The sequence below is a fragment of the Poecilia reticulata genome, chromosome 2 (genome assembly GCF_904066995.2).
Source record: "Poecilia reticulata chromosome 2, P_reticulata-male-v2, whole genome shotgun sequence".
NCBI lineage: Eukaryota > Metazoa > Chordata > Actinopteri > Cyprinodontiformes > Poeciliidae > Poecilia > Poecilia reticulata.
Genome location: NC_088831.1, coordinates 38,504,631 through 38,524,344, shown reverse-complemented (window position 1 = coordinate 38,524,344; position 19,714 = coordinate 38,504,631). Strand labels below are relative to the sequence as shown.

Genomic DNA, 19,714 nt, shown 5'->3' with positions numbered 1-19,714 from the left:
TCACCACTGTGTCAAAACATGCAGGTGGAACATTTGTAAAACCATTATTGATTTAACATTACCTGGGTCGTCAGCAGATGTTCTGACAGAGGACGCATGAAAAGTAAAAGAAAGCACTTTCCTGCCTGATAAACGTCATGCTCACAAACAACAGTTTCACTGTTCTGAGTGCCTGCTCTCTGCTTAAGTTATCAGTAGTAACCAATTACATTGTGTCTGTTTTCCTTTAGGTAATGGGTTTTATTTTTCCTTAGACTCCTTACAATGTTCACTCACATTTCTGTATTATGACAGATTGATCAAAAGTGCCCTCTTCATCATTTTTCTGTTCCCAATAAGTGGCCGTACACCCACTTGACAAGTTCCCATTGAAAGATGAAAATTATTTATTTAAAGAAAATGTTTCATTTTCGATAATCATGATTTTATATATAAAGACTCTAAACAAACACACACACACACACACACACACACACACGCACTGTGTATGAGCACCTGTGTCACTGTGGCATGTTCCTGGCAATCTGACCACCAATGCAGACCCATCACAGACACACGCAAATAACACAGTTGGCCTTGCTGAGCACTGGAGTCAAAACTAGTATAGGAGAGCAAAGACATTCCTCACTCCTCTGAGCTGTGCTCTCTGCTCTCAGGCCAAATGATTAGAGTGCTTTAATCAGGAGAGGCTCTGAAAGGACAGCTATCTCCAAGCATTTCATATCTCTCACTCTGCGTCTCTCATTGCAGTTCTCTCTTTTCCCTCAGCGACAGCCTATCCGTGTGATAGGCATTTTCCTTCAGAAGACATACAGAGATAGAGACATTGAAGGGGAATGAGCATGAGACAGAGAAGGACCGATGTATGATGGTATGTCCAGCTTCTTTCAACAGAGCCAATCATTGTCCTGGCAGACCGGCGAGCGACCCACAGGTGTGGTTTAACCCCGCGCTGCATCACAGTCGGTCACTGTGTGTGCGCATCTGTCTGTGTGTGTGTGTATCTGAATGTGTCAGTGAGTGTGTGAGGGAGCCAGCGAACAAGAGGGTGAGTGAAAGAAGATGACAATTTATGTCAGTGAGGATAAAAGAAAAGTAGCTGATTCCAGAGTGCTGATTCCCTTAATCCACTTCTGCTTTATTTCAAATAAATCTCTAGAATGCATGGCCAATTGAACATTGACATGAACTCTTAAGAAGTTGAATACATTTTGACAGACAATATGTCCATTAGTCTTCCTTTTTTAAATTTCCAATAAACTGTGGGACATGATAGAGTTTTGCAAGGTGTATCCTGAATGAAAAATATGATTCGAAAACTTAATAAAAGGCTGTTTGGTGGTCTGGTTCATGTGTATTTTCAGAATATGGAAAGGTCTTATTACCGTCTCCCTTAAGGTATTTTGTGGGGACCTATGTGGCAACCTTAGAATTAGGGTAAAGGGACGTTGTGGGGCGTAGAGGGTATAGTGGGCACCTCATATGCGCAGGCCATAGACGTCGTCGCTGTTGTCCCGAGTTTGACTCTTTCATCTCTTCCCCCCTTCTCTCTACCTCATTTCCCGTCTACCTCCTGTCAGAAAATGGAAAAAAAGGCCACTAGCACCAGCCAAAAACAGATTTTAAAATAAGAAATAGTGTACAGAGCTTGGGCATTGAAGGTAGATTTAGGTGGTCTCACATCTAAAGGAGTTGTTTGTTGTAGTTTGGGCATTTGACCAGGATGCCTCTAGGACGCCCCCTACCTTTGGGACATTTTTGAGCATGTCCCTCCTTAAGGAGACTTTGTGTCTTAGTGTCCATACTCCAAGAAGAAATCAAAAAATGGATGGACGGTTTGCTAAGATGTTTAAAATATCTTAGCAATGTCTGCTCAACATATTAAAAAAAGTTTTAAAATATTCTAAATCATTCACATGAACAGTGAATTAGGAAAATTTGCATGGAATGGTATAAACACTGAGACAATTTCATCCCTCTTTTAATCAAAGATTGTACGCTATATCTTAAAAGTTATTTGTTAACACATCCTATTTATATATACTTTTACTTTACAAAATGAAACAACTTTGCAATAATAAGATTTCTTTCCTCAAGACCTTTTAATACTTTGTGAAGAGGACACTTATTTTATCAAAGGAAACATAAGAGAGTCTCCCTTTGGCAATGGACTGTACAAACTAAAATACTTCTGCTGACAAGATGTTATTTTACACTAAATGACTCATTGAATCGCTTCTGATTCCTTGAACGCCCACGTGCGATGGTTTCTAAAAAACCACATCACACGGTTCATCAACATGCTGGCTACGCCAGAATTTATCAGGCTTCAAATTGTGAAAGACAGCCTCAGGAAACATGGGACATCAAGCTCTAACTCCACTGAAAAGTTCAGTGATGTGCTAGAAAAGACTTCAGTCATACTTTCAACAGCTTGGCAGTAAAATTATGCTATTCTATTACAATGCAGGTCTGAAAGTAAACTGAACTTAAATGAATTTAAACTAGCCTGGTTTCAGAATTGATGATTTTGGGCATCACTTGCAATGCAACAGGAAGTGCAGGAGTGACCGCAGTTTTCTCAAGCACTATGGTAACAAAACCTCTCCTCCTCCTCTACCTGTTGCTGCCCTCTGCCTCAGAGCAGAAGGGTCCTATGATTCTTCTTTGCTTACAAGAAAATGATACATTTGTGTGTTTGTAAGTTTTTAATATATTGAAAAAGATTAAGACAGCCATGGTGTGTAAAGTATACCCATCACTGTTCATACATAAAAAGGAGCTGATTTTGAAATGTAATTGGCAAACCATGAGCTGCATCACAGTGAAGCAAATGACTGCAGGCTCTAACCAAGCAGAAAGGGTTACTAATAAACCAACTAACACCAGCCTGTTAGAACAAACCCTTAAAAACCAGTATTAAGTTAAGTGATTTTTACTCTATCATCAGAATAGCAATAATGACATGTTACAAATATCTCAGTCTTAAATAAAGTAATGCTTTATATTTTTATTTTTTTATTTTTTATAAATACTGCAATACAATAATGCATTATCGGGATACTTATTTTATTAAAATAATTCCCGTGCATGCCAATTGAAAGTGGTTTCTCACTTAAGTGTGTGACTGTTTTAGTTCTGGATGCCAACTAAGATGATGGAGTCATTTCTCCTAAAAGCAACCTTCTCAGTAGAAAAAGTAAAACTTAACGTCTGTATTTTTTTTTACCTCCATCCAGTACGATTTTCACAGTAATGTTCTGCATTTCTGAGGGAGAGGTTGTTTTTGTCTCCTGCACATTTTTTCAGAATTGCCCGGGGGCAGAACTTGTCAGCCATTAGGCTTGTCTGAAATCTAATGTTTTCAAAATCTCAAGCAAGACGTTTTTACTGCATTACTCAAACCAATAACCTTTTAGCACCTAAGTCTTAGTGCAATGTCTACTAAGAACCAAACAAAAGTCTTTTTGATACCAAAGGTTAAACTGAAACAAACAAAAAGATAAAGCTGATTAGCTCCCTTTTCACTCATTAAAATATTTAATTATCAAGTAAATAAAACAAAAGAGGTTTTGCAAAATTCAAGAGGCTCATGTATAATGCTGCACCCTTGTGGGCAAATATTGTTATTAGGTGTATTCCATGTAGGCTCCAAACATTCAAGCTTTTTATTAGAGCGCAGTTTTAATATTTTGTTCAATGAGACCTCTGGTCTTGAACTCCTGTTCGTTTTCAGTTACCTCCATTCACTCTATCATCTTAAGTACGAGAAACTAAATTTCTAAGTTGAGCAGAGCCTTCGGCCAGTCAACAAGCAAGTGCACTTACCGAGCCCCCATGACACTACATCCCACACTGACCTTGACTGAGCCATGAATGAACAGTGGGAGGATTCAATAGAACAAAACCACAAAGCTTCACTATCAAACGTTGCAAAAGTTTTTCTGCATGTCTGCAGGAGCCATGACTTGCAGACGTGCACATCTTTTTTTTTTTTCCCCCCCCAAAGCACCACACATACGAAAAACTTTACATTATTAGAAAACATGTTATTGGTAGATCTTCTGGGTTTTATGCCCGTCTGCCTGTTCGACTGTCACCCATCCTGCTGAGCTGAGCCTGTATGGATTGTTTTATGATGACATATCCACTGTGCCTAGAGGGCCACCTGACATTCCTTAACCTGAACTCCCGTCACAGACACACACATCATTGACGACACCTCAACCGACCTCACAGCTCTCTCTCACTGCAGGCAACAAAAAGCACACACACATACTTTTTTACCTCCCTGTTTTGTTCCTTTTACGCTCTGTGATATGGGATGCACCAATCAATTAACCAATTGGAGTTTAACAAAAATAAGATGAAGAAAATCCGAAACACACGTTGAGGGACAAACTCGGTAATCTGCAAAACTACTGCCGCTACCAAAGAATCTTCTGCTAAATAGTTTCTCTTGTATGGGTTATAATCCTGACATATAACAAATAGAAATAGTACATTCAGTCAGTCAGACCAGGTCGAAATTGGTCATGGTCATTTTTCTTTAGTCAAAAAAATAAAATAAAAAAAAAATAAAAGAAAATAAAAGAAAAGATTACTCATCAGTTCACAAATAATGCATATCCTGAAATAATTAAAATATATTGGACAACATTCTTGAAAATTGTATTGAAAATATGATAACAATGTTCAGATAAGAAATAGACTAATTAATATAATAATATCCCAGAGCTTATAAACATTTTCCTCAGAGGCTCTAATTCATAATCAAAACATCATATAAAGACATCTCACTCCTCCTTCCTAATTATTTAAATACATCAAAATCAAGAACTGCCATCATTCTTGGTCAGTAAAGGCATCATCAGTTTAGTTTAATGCCCTTAATTAATTTATTAAATAGACCTAATCTTCCAAATTCACGCCACATTTAAATAACTGGCAGTAGATTTTTGCCTTTCTTTCATGGGGAATAATTAATTAAAAACAGCATTAGCAGGTAAAATCATATCCAGCAGCTCAGACTTTAAAGAAACCCACATATTGGTAGGAAAATAATGATCGGTCCAATATTTATTTGCCATGAAAGTTTTGTGTCAGTTATGAAATTATTATTTATCAGATGGAAAATAAGCATATGTTCCTGAAAAAAAAAAAAACATTGGATCCTAAAGAACTTCCACACAAATCCATAACATCCTAGATAGATAGATAGATAGATAGATAGATAGATAGATAGATAGATAGATAGATAGATAGATAGATAGATAGATAGATAGATAGATAGATAGATAGATAGATAGATAGATAGATAGATAGATAGATAGATAGATAGATAGATAGATAGATAGATAGATAGATAGATAGATAGATAGATAGATAGATAGATAGATAGATAGATGCAATACTTAAAGTACTTTAAATAAACTCAGACTGAAATGAAACAGGGACAGGACACCCACGTGTTAACTTACCACCACAGTCCGATGATGTTGACCGGACAGAGCAAAATAAAGAACAGGGCCAGCTGGATCCGTGAGAGACGAGCCGTCATGTTGATCTCTGCAATTCCACACGGAGATTTTTTTTTTTTCTCCCCCTTCAGCAAACTTCAATGTAACGACCTCAGCCAACACCGAGTGGGATTGTTTCTTAAAATCATAGGAGGTCCAATTGTTTTTTTTTCTCTGACGGCGCGGATCAGTCAACGCTCTCTGGGAAGTGTCCGCCAAGGAGTGCGCAAAAGTCCACCTCCTCTTCAGTCGGGCGCATCTTAATGCGCAACAAAGTCGGTCAAGTGGCTGGAGAAGTGATGTCCGCTCTCAAAGGTGTGGTTAACCTCTTCATTATCGCTGTGCTGTGTCTGTCGCAGCGCACTTACATGGTTTCAAGGTGGTCTAATGAGGAACACACTCGGGACTTACTGCGCCGGGGAAAATATCCAACACTAAGCTGCAGAGTCTCGCTTCTCTTTCGGGGGTTCTGTCACAGTTAAACTGTTGTGCGGGCAGGAGAAGTAAAGAAGCGCAGATGAAGGTATGAAAAAGCCCCTGCGCAGTCAGATGCGGAGCGCTCTCTCCGCGCTCTGAGCTGACGCGCTGATGAAAAAGTTGGTGAATAATTGGCGGCGCCCACCGGCTGCAGGTAGAGGCGACTCTCCTCCCGCTCAGCTTGTCAGCGTGTTTTTTTTGTTTGTTTTTTTTGTTTTTTTTTTGGATGAACACAGGCTGGAAAAATGAGTCTTCTTCCACCTTGGTGTGACGTCGCTCCGGGCGAGGCGAAATCCTCGCTGTAACTCAGGGAGAGAGAGAGAGAGAGAGAGAGAGAGAGAGAGAGAGAGAGAGAGAGAGAGAGAGAGAGAGAGAGAGAGAGAGAGAGAGAGAGAGAGAGAGACTACAATTAGTTTCAGGAGAACCCAGGCTGAGATCAGAGAGGGCAAACTCAGTAACCAGGTGCTGCCCTGAGATATATGCGAACTAACTTTACGAGCACACAACACGTGGCTTCTCTCGCAAATGTTTATCTTCAAAAACTTAAAATTTGTGATAGCAGAGGAATCATTTTAAGTTGTCTGAGCTTGAAGGACACAGTAACAGTAACTACAACAGCTAATAGTTACCATTTTCTGTGGTGTTCACGTTCAATTTCATTTGAAAAAAGAGGCAGTGATCCTTATGTCATAATAAAATAACATGATTAAATTTAACTTTCTAGAAAGTAGTAGTCCTTTTCACCTGTACGTTTTTGCTTGTACATTGTGCTACTATTTAGGATAAACCAGTTTGAACAACGGAGAAAAACAATATAATCTTCTTATGTTCCCTATGTTTAATTTATTATTCACTCAATGAACAAGGAGAAGATTAATGAATCTCCTCTGATTAATGAATCTCCTCTGATCTGTTCCACCTCTTGCATTCTTCTGATTTGAGGAAAAATCTTTTTGAAATGACTGTGGTCCAGTGCTGTAACAGGTATCTGCCCCTTACAGGTGACCTCTGATGTTTATGTTTTGTTTTTCACACTTGTTTTTGATTATCAGATAAATTGTACTAGCTGACAAAGATAAACTAAGTAAATACAAAAAGTAATTTTCAAATGATGATTTCCTTCAGGGAAAAAAGCCATCCAGTCTTAATGAGGAAGGAAAACTACACCCAGGTAATTGTGTTTAACCTAATTTTTGATTCAAACTGACCACATGTATTTACTCCCAGATACACAGGTATAATAAGCATGAGCTAAATTAAATAAAACCTGTTCGACAAAATGATGAAGGCCAAAGTATTGTTAAAAATTAGACATCACACACAGATCTAAAGGAACTTAGGAACAGATGAGAAACAAAGTCATTGTTATCAATCAATCTGGAATTGACTCCAACCAGTTTTTAGGTTTATGGAGAATTTTCTTTGTCACGATGCAACAGCTTGATTTGTAAAGTTCTTCCGTTTTCAATTAAATCTTTTGACAACATATTTTTGTATCTGTGACAAAAAAAAAGCAAAATCAGAAGAAACTTGGAACAGAGTATATACTATTTCACAGTGCTCTACAGACAGATTCTTTTTTTTTTTTTTGCGCTTTGATGCCACTCAGACAACGTGTCGCCCTGAGCACTGAGCTACGTTACCCATATCAAAAAGCGCCACTGGCCATCTTACAAAACGCTATTCCACAGAACTCTTTCATTTTTTCTTTTTTTTTTTTTTTACAAATTACGTGTACTATGTCATGTATTAATAACTAGTTGCACATGAGGGTATGTTAGCCTATCATTTTATCTGGCCAAGGGCAAATGCACTGAAACTCAATACCACTGTACTGTGGTTGTCCATAAAAGCCCTGTCACCAGACTTCGTTCCACAGCAATGATGCAGAGCATTCACTGGCAAACTGCCTCAGACATGTACCACTGTCTTTCAATAATGATCTTCTTTCTATTTATTGAAAAACAAGACAAATATTTAACTTAAATAATCCATAGTTAGTTCACCTTTTGATTGAAAGTTTAGGATTTATTTTAGGGAAAAAAAAAAAAAAGATTTGTAGGTTTTAATGTTTGAAATGCAACAGTTTCTCATTCTGAGTACTTACGGACAACTTCTTGACACTTTCTGTTTATAAAGTAAAATTTTAGCTTAGTTCAGTTTGTTCCTACTAACAGGCAGTTAAATCAAAACAGGTGAGCTACAATCAGCTGTGTCTTTCTTTGCTGGAGGCTCCCCAAGCAGTCGCTATGCAGACATTGTTCAAATGTGTTAGGAGAAGACTGTTTACATGTGGTGTTAGTATGGATCTTAAAATATATATTTATGACAGGTCAATGTATCCATTTAGCCTTGCTTTAAAAATATCTGGTGAACACTTGAAGCTACCTGCTTAGAAGCAAACATTTAGCCTGATCTTCTGGAAGGCAGCTAGGAGGTGAATCTCTCCAGCAGGATCCAACATCCCACAGCAAAATGCTGCCACTACCATGGAAGTGGCAGCATTTATTTGTTTATTTTTTTTATTATTTTTTTTGTGCCATATTTAAAATTTTGCATGTGGTCTCTAAAGATCAGAGGGGTTTGTAGAAAACTGCAAGCTTCTTTTGGCTTTCTTTCAGCAGTTCCCTTCTGAGGCTTTTGCTTAAAGTTATATTAAGATTAAATTAGTGGAGTCTGTTTTAATGACTTCTGATGCCAAGATATTGTGGGTTGTCAGAGTTGAGAGGGGTGAATAAAAATACACACCACATTTCAAATTGAATCTGTAAATTTCAAACTATGCATAATTCCCCTTCCATTTTATTCCTTTTGCGCTATACTATCAGTCTATTGCATAAAAGACTTAAAATACATTTAGGCTTGTGGTTTAAAAGCTAAAATATGAAATGGTCCAGAAGGTGTGACTATCAGGTTTTGTATATTTGCATTATCACAAGGAAATATCACTTATGAGCTAGAAACAAACACAGTCTATGCAACAATTTCCTTTTTTTTCTTTTTTTTTTTAATACTTTGTTTTTACCAAAACGTTGCATCTGCCAAAACAGAAGTTTTGGCATTTATTACCCAAAAATTCATCATGGTGGTATTTGTGCAGGTGGCCCTGCTGTTTATGTTCAAATGTTACAGTGCCTACTAAAACCTGCTATAATTTTTACCCTTTTTATCGCATTCGACAGAAAAATAGAAAAGAAAAAAACCTCACTAATGTCAAAGTTGAAACTGAGTTCTAGAAAATAATGACAATTAAATAAAGATGTTTAATATAAAAAAGCATTTCTTAAATATTGACCCCCTTTAAAGTGAGTGTCATATAAAAGTTCTAATAACTTAAACCAGTTCCAGTAAAATCTCACTGGATGTTTTTTTTGTATATTTCACAGTTTGTTCTAGCCAGCACTCAGTGTTACATTCAGCTATCACAACGTGACCAAATAAACACAGCTGCAACTGATTTTGCCGACAATTGTACCATTTGTTGAGATGCAAACTATGATGAGCTACGTGAAGTGACGTTCTTCTTTTATTTAAGAAAGCTTCGATTTCAGAAGATCCTGATCAGTTCAATTTTGCCACTGGTTTTATTCAGCTTCACCTCTGGTACGTTTCACTGCAGAGTGTGTCCCCAACACATCATTTATCCTGCTGTACATCGTATCAGGTTCGTTTCATGATGTGAAGGATTTCATTCTTATGACTTCACATTAGTCAATAAATCAGTGGCAGTTTTTTTTTCCTCAACATATAATCAATCCAAGCAGGGCGAGGTTAACTTGATTGATGGATTCATACGACGATACTTGTTAGACCTTTTTGATTCTTTAGAATAAAGCTTTGTTCTGTGCTTGAACAATCTATTGGAGGTTTAGTTATGGCTTTGAAGAGAGACACTTCTCAGATATATCCTTTTCTATTGACAGATTGACAGATAAGACAGACAAACAGACGCCTAGGTAGTCAAAGAGACATGCTTGGAAAACAGAGTCAATGCAGGATTTATCCTTATTGGCAAAAATGTTGGCTCTGCATCATCCAAATCTGTCTTGGTTTAAGGTTTGTCCGGCAGGGGTTTGTAATAATGGTTTATTAAAGGCAGAGGCAGGTCTTGTTTCTCACTCTTGGGTCTTTTCTGCTGACCTCAGCGGCCACCTCTAACACTGCCACTGACACAGACCCACTCCCAAACTTCTACACTGTTGACACTTTTGAAGTTCTTGAAGTATTTTAACTTTACTGAGTTAACCACTTAGTTTGTAGCAGAGGTATAGAAACTGAGGTTTCTTTCTTGAAATCCCACTACATCCAAACAAACCATCCAAGGTTTTTCAGGTTTTGGATTAATAATCCAACTATGTTTCCAACAGTGTAATTTCAAATGTTATTGTAAGAAAATCTCCCAAAAATGTTTGGCATTTTTGTCAGCAGATCTAACAGCAAAGAGTCTTAAAAGCTCTTCCGTTCCCTTCTTCTTGGTCCACATTATTTATATTTTTTAGTATCAGATCCTCCTGAACCAAACTGAATCTGAGACAAGTTCATCCCTCTGTAATTTCTCACAGGAGAGAAAAACTGCATATGTTCTTCAAACCTTTCAACTATAAAATGTTTAATGTGCTTGAAAAAGGAAAATTTGATAACGATTTTCTGTCCTCACTTTGGTATTTGCAGTGTCGTCAGTGCATTAGATAGAGCACTGTCTCCTAAGAAATTCTCTGGAATACCCCGTGCTGAGAAGAAAATATTCACTGAATGCATATCAAAATATGTATAGCAAATAAAAATGTCAGTGAGAATTATTTTTTCCACCCACATACCAAACGATATCAAACACTCATAGTCAGACTCATTTTAGTTTTTAGGCCCCAAACCTAAAATTTTATTTTTTTCCACTCCTGGCAGCAAAACCTGCTACTGATGATTTGTAAAAAAATGTTTTTGAGTCTCTGAGAAGGCTGCTTGAACACATTCAATGGTTGCAGTATTATTTTGCAAACCAGCTGTTGCAAAAGTTTTGAGAGTTTATAATAAAAATACAACACTTTGTGATGTACGTAGACTAATATAGCTCTTTTACAGTTTATTTCACATTCAGTTTTTTATGAATATATTCAGCTACTCACATCCTTCTTTCTCTAAAGTGCATCATATGTAAATCAAACGCAAAAATACATTTCTGCCACATTGATTCTTGACCTTCTCTCAGTGATCCTGAAATACCTTTAAGGTTGTTATAAAGCTGTACGAAATGATCTCTGTCGACCACCTTGCCCCTCTCCTTCCTCTGTGGTTTCTCTCCCGACTTGTCCCCTTTTCTGCTGGGTGAGTGTGTTTAGTTAGGAAGGGCTGATTCTTCATACTTGGCTGAGGCTTTATGGACAATAAAGATCTGATTTCAAAGTCCAGCAGGGTGTTAGGCCTGGGGTCTTGGCTCAGCTTTAGTTGCCTGCTGGGAGGAGACACTGTGCAGCTCCCAACCAGATGGCCATTAGCCCACATACAGTAGATTTGTATTGTTCCCTGTGTATGTGTTGCTGAAATGCTTGTGCGTAAGCAGATCCATTCGTCGACATCATGGTCATCAAGTTGCACTGAGTCCCTAAAAATGACTCAGCATTAGTATTTCCAAACTTTGACTGAGCACTCAGCAAAACTTTTTTGCTAATGAAATATTTACGAAATAGTAATCAGAAATGTTTTATTAGTCAACTGTAAATTTTTTGCTGCACCTATGTTGTTTTTTTTTTATTAATCTGTGCTATGCATCATTTAATCTATAAATGTTTGTCACTCTGAAACAACAACAACAAAAAAGATCCACTCGTCGTCTCATTCATCATGTGCCTCAAAGTCCCCGTCATTGCCATTGCCATCATCATCATCTGAAGAGGGGATAGCTTTGGAGGCAAAATTAGCCAAAAAGCTAATGTTAGCTTAAATGCTATCATTATAAAATTATAGACAGAGCCACATCAGTTCCACTCTATGCAAAGCTGATGCTTAGCAATGCAAAAGGGACCACATCTAAGATAGTGTATTCTCTCTCACTTTCCTTCTTTTTCTTAGCCAGAGTCCCCTGACTTGTTTACTCCCCCACTGTTTCATTTTGATCACGCAGCTTGGAGGGGAGATATGTGACATGTTCCTCCAGCATGTATAATATATCTGTGGAGACTTAGGTCAACACTGCAGAGGACACCGCCCTGATGGATATGGAGCATTACTAAGACCTGCCAACAGTGCATTTTTTAGTCATTACATTAAACTTATAACTCGGGGTTTTGCTAGACAAAATATGTTGTTGACAAAGAAAAAGAACAGGAGGAGTGGAACAAGGATTTACCAGTGGCACGAACTGAGCTGTACTTCACAACTCAGACCGAGCCACAAGGTGGAGACATATTTGGCTCAAAACGGCTCCTTAACCTTACTTTAATTCTATGCTCAGTACTAAGCATTTGCAGCAATTCTTAAATTAGTAGCAAATGCAAAGACTTGACAAACTATTCAAGAAATGTTCAAGAAAAAAATCTTGATATTTTTCTTGGCTTGCTGTGATTGAGAGGCCTCTTCACTGTTGCATGAGAGACTGGAACAACACCTGTAGAGTGACGGACAGGGGAATTGGCCCCAGTTTTAAGGAAAGGGACCAGAGAGTGTCTTCCAGCTACTAAGGCGTCACACCTCTTAGCCTCTTTGTAAAAGTTTACTCTGGGGTCCTGAGGTGAGGGCGCTGCAAAAAGTTGCTGAACATTGTGACTTTCTTTTTGCTTTTTGTTTTAGAAATGGATTTGCTGAATTCCACAAACCATGTGTAAAGGAGTGGTGGTAGTGCAAGGTTTCTTATTGTTCACTGTACAAAATAAAAAGATCCCAAGACCAAATATAGAACCAATCTGGAAATATCTTGTGAGTGTTAGTGGATGGATGGATGGATGGATGGATGGATGGATGGATGGATGGATGGATGGATGGATGGATGGATGGATGGATGGATGGATGGATGGATGGATGGATGGATGGATGGATGATTTTGACTACATTTTGAGAAGATTTTATTGTTACCATCTCTCATCAAATATGCTATATTAAGGCTAATTAATGCTAATTAATTTGAGCATACATCTAATATTACAAACATAATAATTTGCTGTAAAACCAAATCTGCACAAATCTAAATGAAAGGTATGAAACAGATTGCTTCTTTTGCTGTTGATGTTCGACTCACGCTTTTGTAAAGCTAACTTCTTTAACGTCTTCAGTGCTTTCAGAGGCCTCCTGCTGGTGCGGTTGCATAAACAACTGTTTTCTCTTCTTATACCTTAGTCTGTCTAAAACAATTACAAAAAACAAATAAATAGGAAGAAAAATTAGTCATAACTAGATGTCAGTTATGACTCATTTCTTAAATCATTTCTTAGTGTTGCAGAGGTCAATGGGTATAACAAATATGCATTCAGTGTCTTTAATGTCAAAATGCCATCTAAATGTGTGGCATAGCTATTTTAGTATCTTTGTTTTGAATTTATGGTCCTTCAATGTAACTTTTTTTTATTCCCACATGGAATCAATTACCCTGTAGTGTACTGCAGACTGTATCACTGTGTCTTGTAAAAAAAATCTTGAGCAGACTTACCTGCGGAGAAAAACAAAAAACGCAACATTCACGTGCAAGAACTTGCGGTGTCCTCTTTGGTTTGTCGTTAATTTATCTTCGGAGCATTGGTTTGGATTATGAAGCGTCCCCCCCCTCTCTTCTCCACCTAGAAAAAGCTAACAGGCCTAACCCCTGTCCTGCCACACCTATCATGTTAGCGCTACGCACACATTCCCCCTCTGACATCGGTTTCATCTGGGCGTGAAACAGATTCCTACTGCTTGCCAGAATGCACCACCTATCTCTCGATGTGATTCTCTTTCACCCCATTTTTCCTTCCCATGTTCTGTCTCTCTCTGTGCCACAGATGTGCCGTTTTGTTTCCATAGAAAATGCTTTGCCCATACTCCAAGTCCTCAAAACACATTCCCAGGCGATTATGATCAGAAATGATTAGAAATCCCACAGGGACTAATATTTTATTTGACATCTTGAATTAGATCTAAATAAGAAACACATGATGGCCCTAACCTTTTTAAAATAAACCACAGCCATCCCTGGAATCCCCAGGAGAAAGGCTTGTTCATGAAATTCCTGCACAACTGGCACACACACACGCGCTGAGAGTGTGAGAGAGTTTGTAGATTTAAATTATTAATACCTCCCGCTGCCACATGATGTTACATGTCTAGAAGCAGAAGGGTTCTTTACAGAAAGGACAGAACTGAAGCTAAATTGTGGTCTTGTTTCAGCAAGTAACTAACTTAAATCCAGGCTGTCAGCAAAAGCTCTGTCATTTGGTTGTATATACGTGAGTTCTGCTCTGCCTCATAGTGTGTGATCCTGTCATTGCTGGCCTGTATTATCAGATCCAAAACAGGACCACAAAGGATCAATGAGACAATCTGTCATTTAAAAAGGTAGTTTGTTTCTCTAATTTCTCACTGCTGCTGTCGAAGTAGTAATCAAATCATCAACTTGTTCCTTGAGTATCACAACATAGCGAGGACTTACTTTGCACCGTTTTTTTGAGGATAGCCTATGTTTTGCAAATACTGCATCTTAAAAATTACCAAAGGGAAAAAAAAGATCAACCCATGTGAATGGTTTTACTCTGTTGGATTATTGTGCATAAAACTGAAGTGTGAATGCGTTACACTCCCGTCTTTGTTTTTTGATGTATTTTAGCAGTTGCACTGCCATCACATCAACCCATAATGGCCTTGTATGGGGACTGCAAAGTTATTTTTAGGCAGATAAAACATTTTTGGAAATGCACACCTAACTTCCAATCTATTGCAAATTTAATGCACGTTGAGAAGAAAACATGTACGACAAAGGCACCAAAACTGTTCACACCACATTTAGACATTTACAGGAAACATTTGACATCAATAAGATCATTTGTGTGTTTATGATTCTTACCTTGATGTTTTTATGTTTTCATGATGTAAAGCACTTTGATCTGTCTTGTCAATGAAATGTGTTAAATAAACTTGATTGGTTAATTGATTTGTTAATATTTGGCGTTTACAACTAATTGAATTACCTTTTATACCAAAGAGAAACAAAAACATGATTTGGCTTCACTCTGTCAACCTCTCTTAATAAGAAACTGAATATTTAACGGAACATCCTATTTTCACATAACTGTCTTTTAATACTCCCAGGACAAACTACTCTAACACATTATGTTTAATCAGAAATCACAAAATAAAATTTCCATGACAGCATTGTATATTATTATTATATCATAGACAAGCAGCCCATTGATTATTCATTTAATTTGAGTTACTATTGTTTAATGATAATTCCAATTGCCAGGGTTTTCAGGCGCTGGTGCCAGCAAACAGGAAAACCACACACTATCAGAACACACACAAATAATACCATGCAAAGACGAAGTGCCAGCTGGCAGCCACGCCTGGCCTCTGACTGGTAAGGGCCTCAGCACATTACTGCAGATACAGAAGCCTATTAAGCCAAACTCTGGAAAGACGCCAGTCAGGAAGAGAGTCAACAACAGTACAGTCGTGCCCAGAATTGTTGGCAATGTAACAAATGTTGGTTTTAAGAGTTTTTTTTAGATTTATTCATACGTTTCTATGGCATATGAAATACAATAACATCAATTTATGATTTGCATTTACATCAAATGTATGTGAAGAGTCAGTATTTCCAGAGTTAATCCTCTCTTTTCTGAAGTTTTTCAGGTCTTGTCATAAATCAATTTCTGAACCAAATGGTGACTGCTGGTGTTTTATTCATGTCTTATTAGTCCTCTGAGGTGACTGCAGTTTGTTGGCCTCTGTTTACCCACCTGCTCTTCTACAAATTAAACACAGGTTCTGAAGAGGGCTTAGATCTGAGGGGTTTTCTTGGCCACAGTTTCAGAATTGCACTGTTCACTTTAACACCACATTTTCCCTAAGACATTGTGCTCCATCATGCTGGGAGATACATGGATCACCACCAAACAGGGCCAAGAAGCTGCTCTTGGAGGACGCTTTGATCCAGCTCTTTATCCATGGCAGTAGGATTGGGGAGAAACTGTGTAGACCCACACCCTTGGATGTGAAGCAACCCCACACATGGACTTTATCAGGATGCTTCACTGTTGCCCCCCTTTAAAATGGAGGTTTCATCAGAGAAAATAACTTTTGCACTAGTTTTCTGCTGGCTTTCCTTGCATTTTAGGGTAGCATTTTAGTCTGTTGTTGATTATATTTTTGGATGAAAGATGGTTTTTGCTCCACCTTGTGTCACAAAGCTGTTGTGAAAAAGGATACTGTGCATCGAGATGTACTCATTGTCTTCCGTATTCATCACTGAACAAGCTCTGCCCCGGTGGCAACGCAATTTTATTGTCGTCGGAGGTCGTCCTTCCTCTCTCTGGACACTCTTGGATGTCGTGAAGCTTTTCTTGCCGATACTGAACCTCTCATTTGGGAGTTTTTGATTCAGAAACTTGTTATTTCAGGTGTGATATTGTCCGAAGTAACTTTCTTATGAGATCATTTTGATGGCAGGACACTTTTTTTAATTTGATTTATTTGAACTCTACACCTTCACAGTCACTACTATTCCCATATTATAGATATACTGTAAGCAGACAATTAAATTCTGTGACAGGTCAAAATAAAGTAAAAATGGACTTTTGATGTTTACCTATTAATATAAGTAAACTTTGGATGAAAATATAACATAAAATGTTAATTGCTATGAAAATGTTGAAGCCTTGCAGTTGTCATAAGCATTTTTACTGTCAATTTTAGTCATAACTGGGTAGTAGTTTCAAATATGGCCCTGTATAATGAAAATAAAGGAGAAGGTATAGACTGGAAAATTGATAAGAGAAGAGATTGACAAAGGATAACTGATGATAACAAAGAAAATTTACATTTAAAAACAGAGGACAGGACAACAATGAAGACAGAATACTTAATTTAATTTCTTTTTTGAAACAGAATGAGGCAAGCAAGACCAGACAAAACATATATGTATAAAGAAAAGCATGTATGGTTGAGCTAAAGATTGGCCACATTCAGTTTTGTCTAATTTGTATTTTTAGGGGGTTGTGATGACGTCATTAAGGTGTTGCTTTAGCAGCTCTTACGTGGACGTGTTATTGATGCTTCAAATCAAATATTTTCAATTTGTTGGCTATTTTCCATATGGTGGGATGGTTGATTGTAAATTTTTTGGGGGGTCTCTATGATCTCCTTTCTGAAAACCTCTAACAGCTTTTTTATTTCACAATGGTTTTCACTTTCACTAAAACAGTCAGGAGCATACTGATAAATGGTTGAGGTTTATACCAGGAAATTCTCTCTTACCATACTCACTTTATGAAGAGAGACGAGGCCAGGCCTCGCTGGAAGGTGGAATGCACACCCATCTTGTTTTAGTGACTCATATTATCCTTACATTAGTTTTTCAGCACCGTAAGAATTTACATATTATCATTTTTGTTTACTTTAAAAACAAACAGAATTTCATAAGGTGTTCTAATTTATCTCACATGACTGTAGGTGTAGAAATGATTAAATTCTCCTGTTTACATATATTTTTTTATACATAAATTGCAACTGAGTTAGAGATACAGTTAAACAGGAAGCCACTTAGATGTGCTTACTGGGTTAAAAATAATTTCTGAATGTTCAAACTGTGTTCATGTCTTGCACAGAACAGTAACCAGTACAAAGTGTGTGGGCGTCTTGTATATCCTTTAATTTCCAGGAGCAAACAAACAAGCCAACACATATACCAAGGCTTTGTGTCATCTGTGCTTTCGCCATCAGGTCTTTGAAGTTACAACCCCAGGAGCTCATTGTTTAAATGAACTAAAGGGATTTACAGTGATGGGTTCATTTGAAGAAACTATAGACAGCAGGAATAGACATTTGCTAAATAAATAAAAACCTATCCCAGAATGTTTGCCATTACTGCAAAAATAAAAAAATAAAATAGCATTCAGCAAAGAGATTCAAGTGATTAGCATAATTCTTCCAAAACACATAGATTCTGAACAAATGTCAATTTATAAAGGTTCAGCCAATAACCATGTATGGATTTATCAGACTGAAATGACTGAATAGATAAAGCTAAAGGGAACATGCCTCTTTAGACATGGCTTTAATAAAATTATATTAAATCCAGTCAGGAAAGTTGATTTTGGGAAATAAAAAATCTTATCAAGCTGCATGGTACAGAAAGTTAAATATGTCTCAGAACTTTACCTGAAAAAAAACAACAAAATCCTTATTTGTTGTATAATTTTGGTGTGACTAGGATAAAGCATGGCCCATGCTCGTCTAACAAAGTTAGCAGAACAATAAGGGAGCCTAAAATAAGCATACTGGTAGAGAGCAGTCTAATAGAAAGTTACCAAGTCTTCATAGTATCTCTACTATCATTATCTCCGTCCTAACTAGTTGTTTGAAAGGATGATAGGGGAAAAAAAGTATTTTGCGTACTTCCATCAAAAATGTACTTTACTGGGGGTTACAACTTTATGCAAAGACCAGATAAAATTAAACTTGAGCTTCTCTGTAAAAATCGTTCCAGTGGGTCTAGGATTAAAAAAAAGGATAAACGTGCAGAAATCAAATGTCCACTGGTAAGAATGATGGTCGATCTGTGATTAAACTGACTTGTCTCTCCTCCAAAGTGTCTGTGAAACCTGTTAGTGAGTATGTAAATTATTTAAAATACCAAGAAATCTTCAATCAAAGCAATATGAAAATGGATTACCATTGTGTCTTTCTGTAGGATAATGAATGATTCAACACATCAAGTCAGAGATGCTTCACCAGACACAAATAAAGGTTCTTTTATGGCAATCTTGATATACAGACTGAAATTCTAATCAAAACATGTGAAATAAGCTGAAGACAAAAGCATTACAAAATAAAAACTAACAGTGGAAATTTGGACAGTTTTAGCACACAAAGTTACACTGCAACTTCAGAGTAACATACGCTGACACGATGGATAAAATCTTGTCAAGCATGTCTGTATTTTTCAACAGGACAATGAAAAAGCAGATTCTTCTCACATTACAAAGCCATGCCTGAGGAAGAAGAGCGTATGGCTGCTGAAATGGGCTGTCTGTAGTCCTGAGATGTCCACAACAGAGAATGTGGGGGAATTCAGAGACACGCCTCCACCTAAAATCGCACGTCTAAAATGACCTGTTAAACTGAAAGGACATAATTAATTTACGACAATTACATTTATTATCATAACATAATGACCCTTAATGTCAGGTTCGTTGTATTATTATGCATATTTGTGTTGGTTTCAAATGGATATATATATATATATATATATATATATATATATATATATATATATATATATATATATATATATATATATATATTTCTTAAAAGATTGAAATAAGTTAAAGTGTCACTCAACTACGTTTGCAATTTAAAAATAGCTAAAAGAAATTCTTCTGTATGACTCAAAACTTGGAGTTTTATTTAGTGCTGCATTTCTCCTTCTGGTAATTCAGACAGAAAGAAGGTAAACATTTTCATCAGAAACAGCTTTTGGAATTTACTGGTTCTTCTGCCTATTTAGAGAAGCCACACCGAGGCAGAATGACGAGGCAGCT

General features: G+C 37.3%; 1 protein-coding gene across 1 annotated transcript in view; it reads right to left on the bottom strand.

The window, feature by feature from the left end:
• wnt6b (wingless-type MMTV integration site family, member 6b) overlaps positions 1 to 6,802 on the bottom strand; it is a 31,987-nt gene extending 25,185 nt beyond the window's left edge. Inside the window, exon 1 of the mRNA XM_081604558.1 lies at positions 5,481 to 6,802. Within this exon, the coding sequence (XP_081460684.1) occupies positions 5,481 to 5,560 (80 nt within the window). The 5' untranslated portion in view covers positions 5,561 to 6,802. The remainder of the gene's footprint in view (positions 1 to 5,480) is intronic.
• Between the last annotated feature and the right edge of the window lie 12,912 nt (positions 6,803 to 19,714).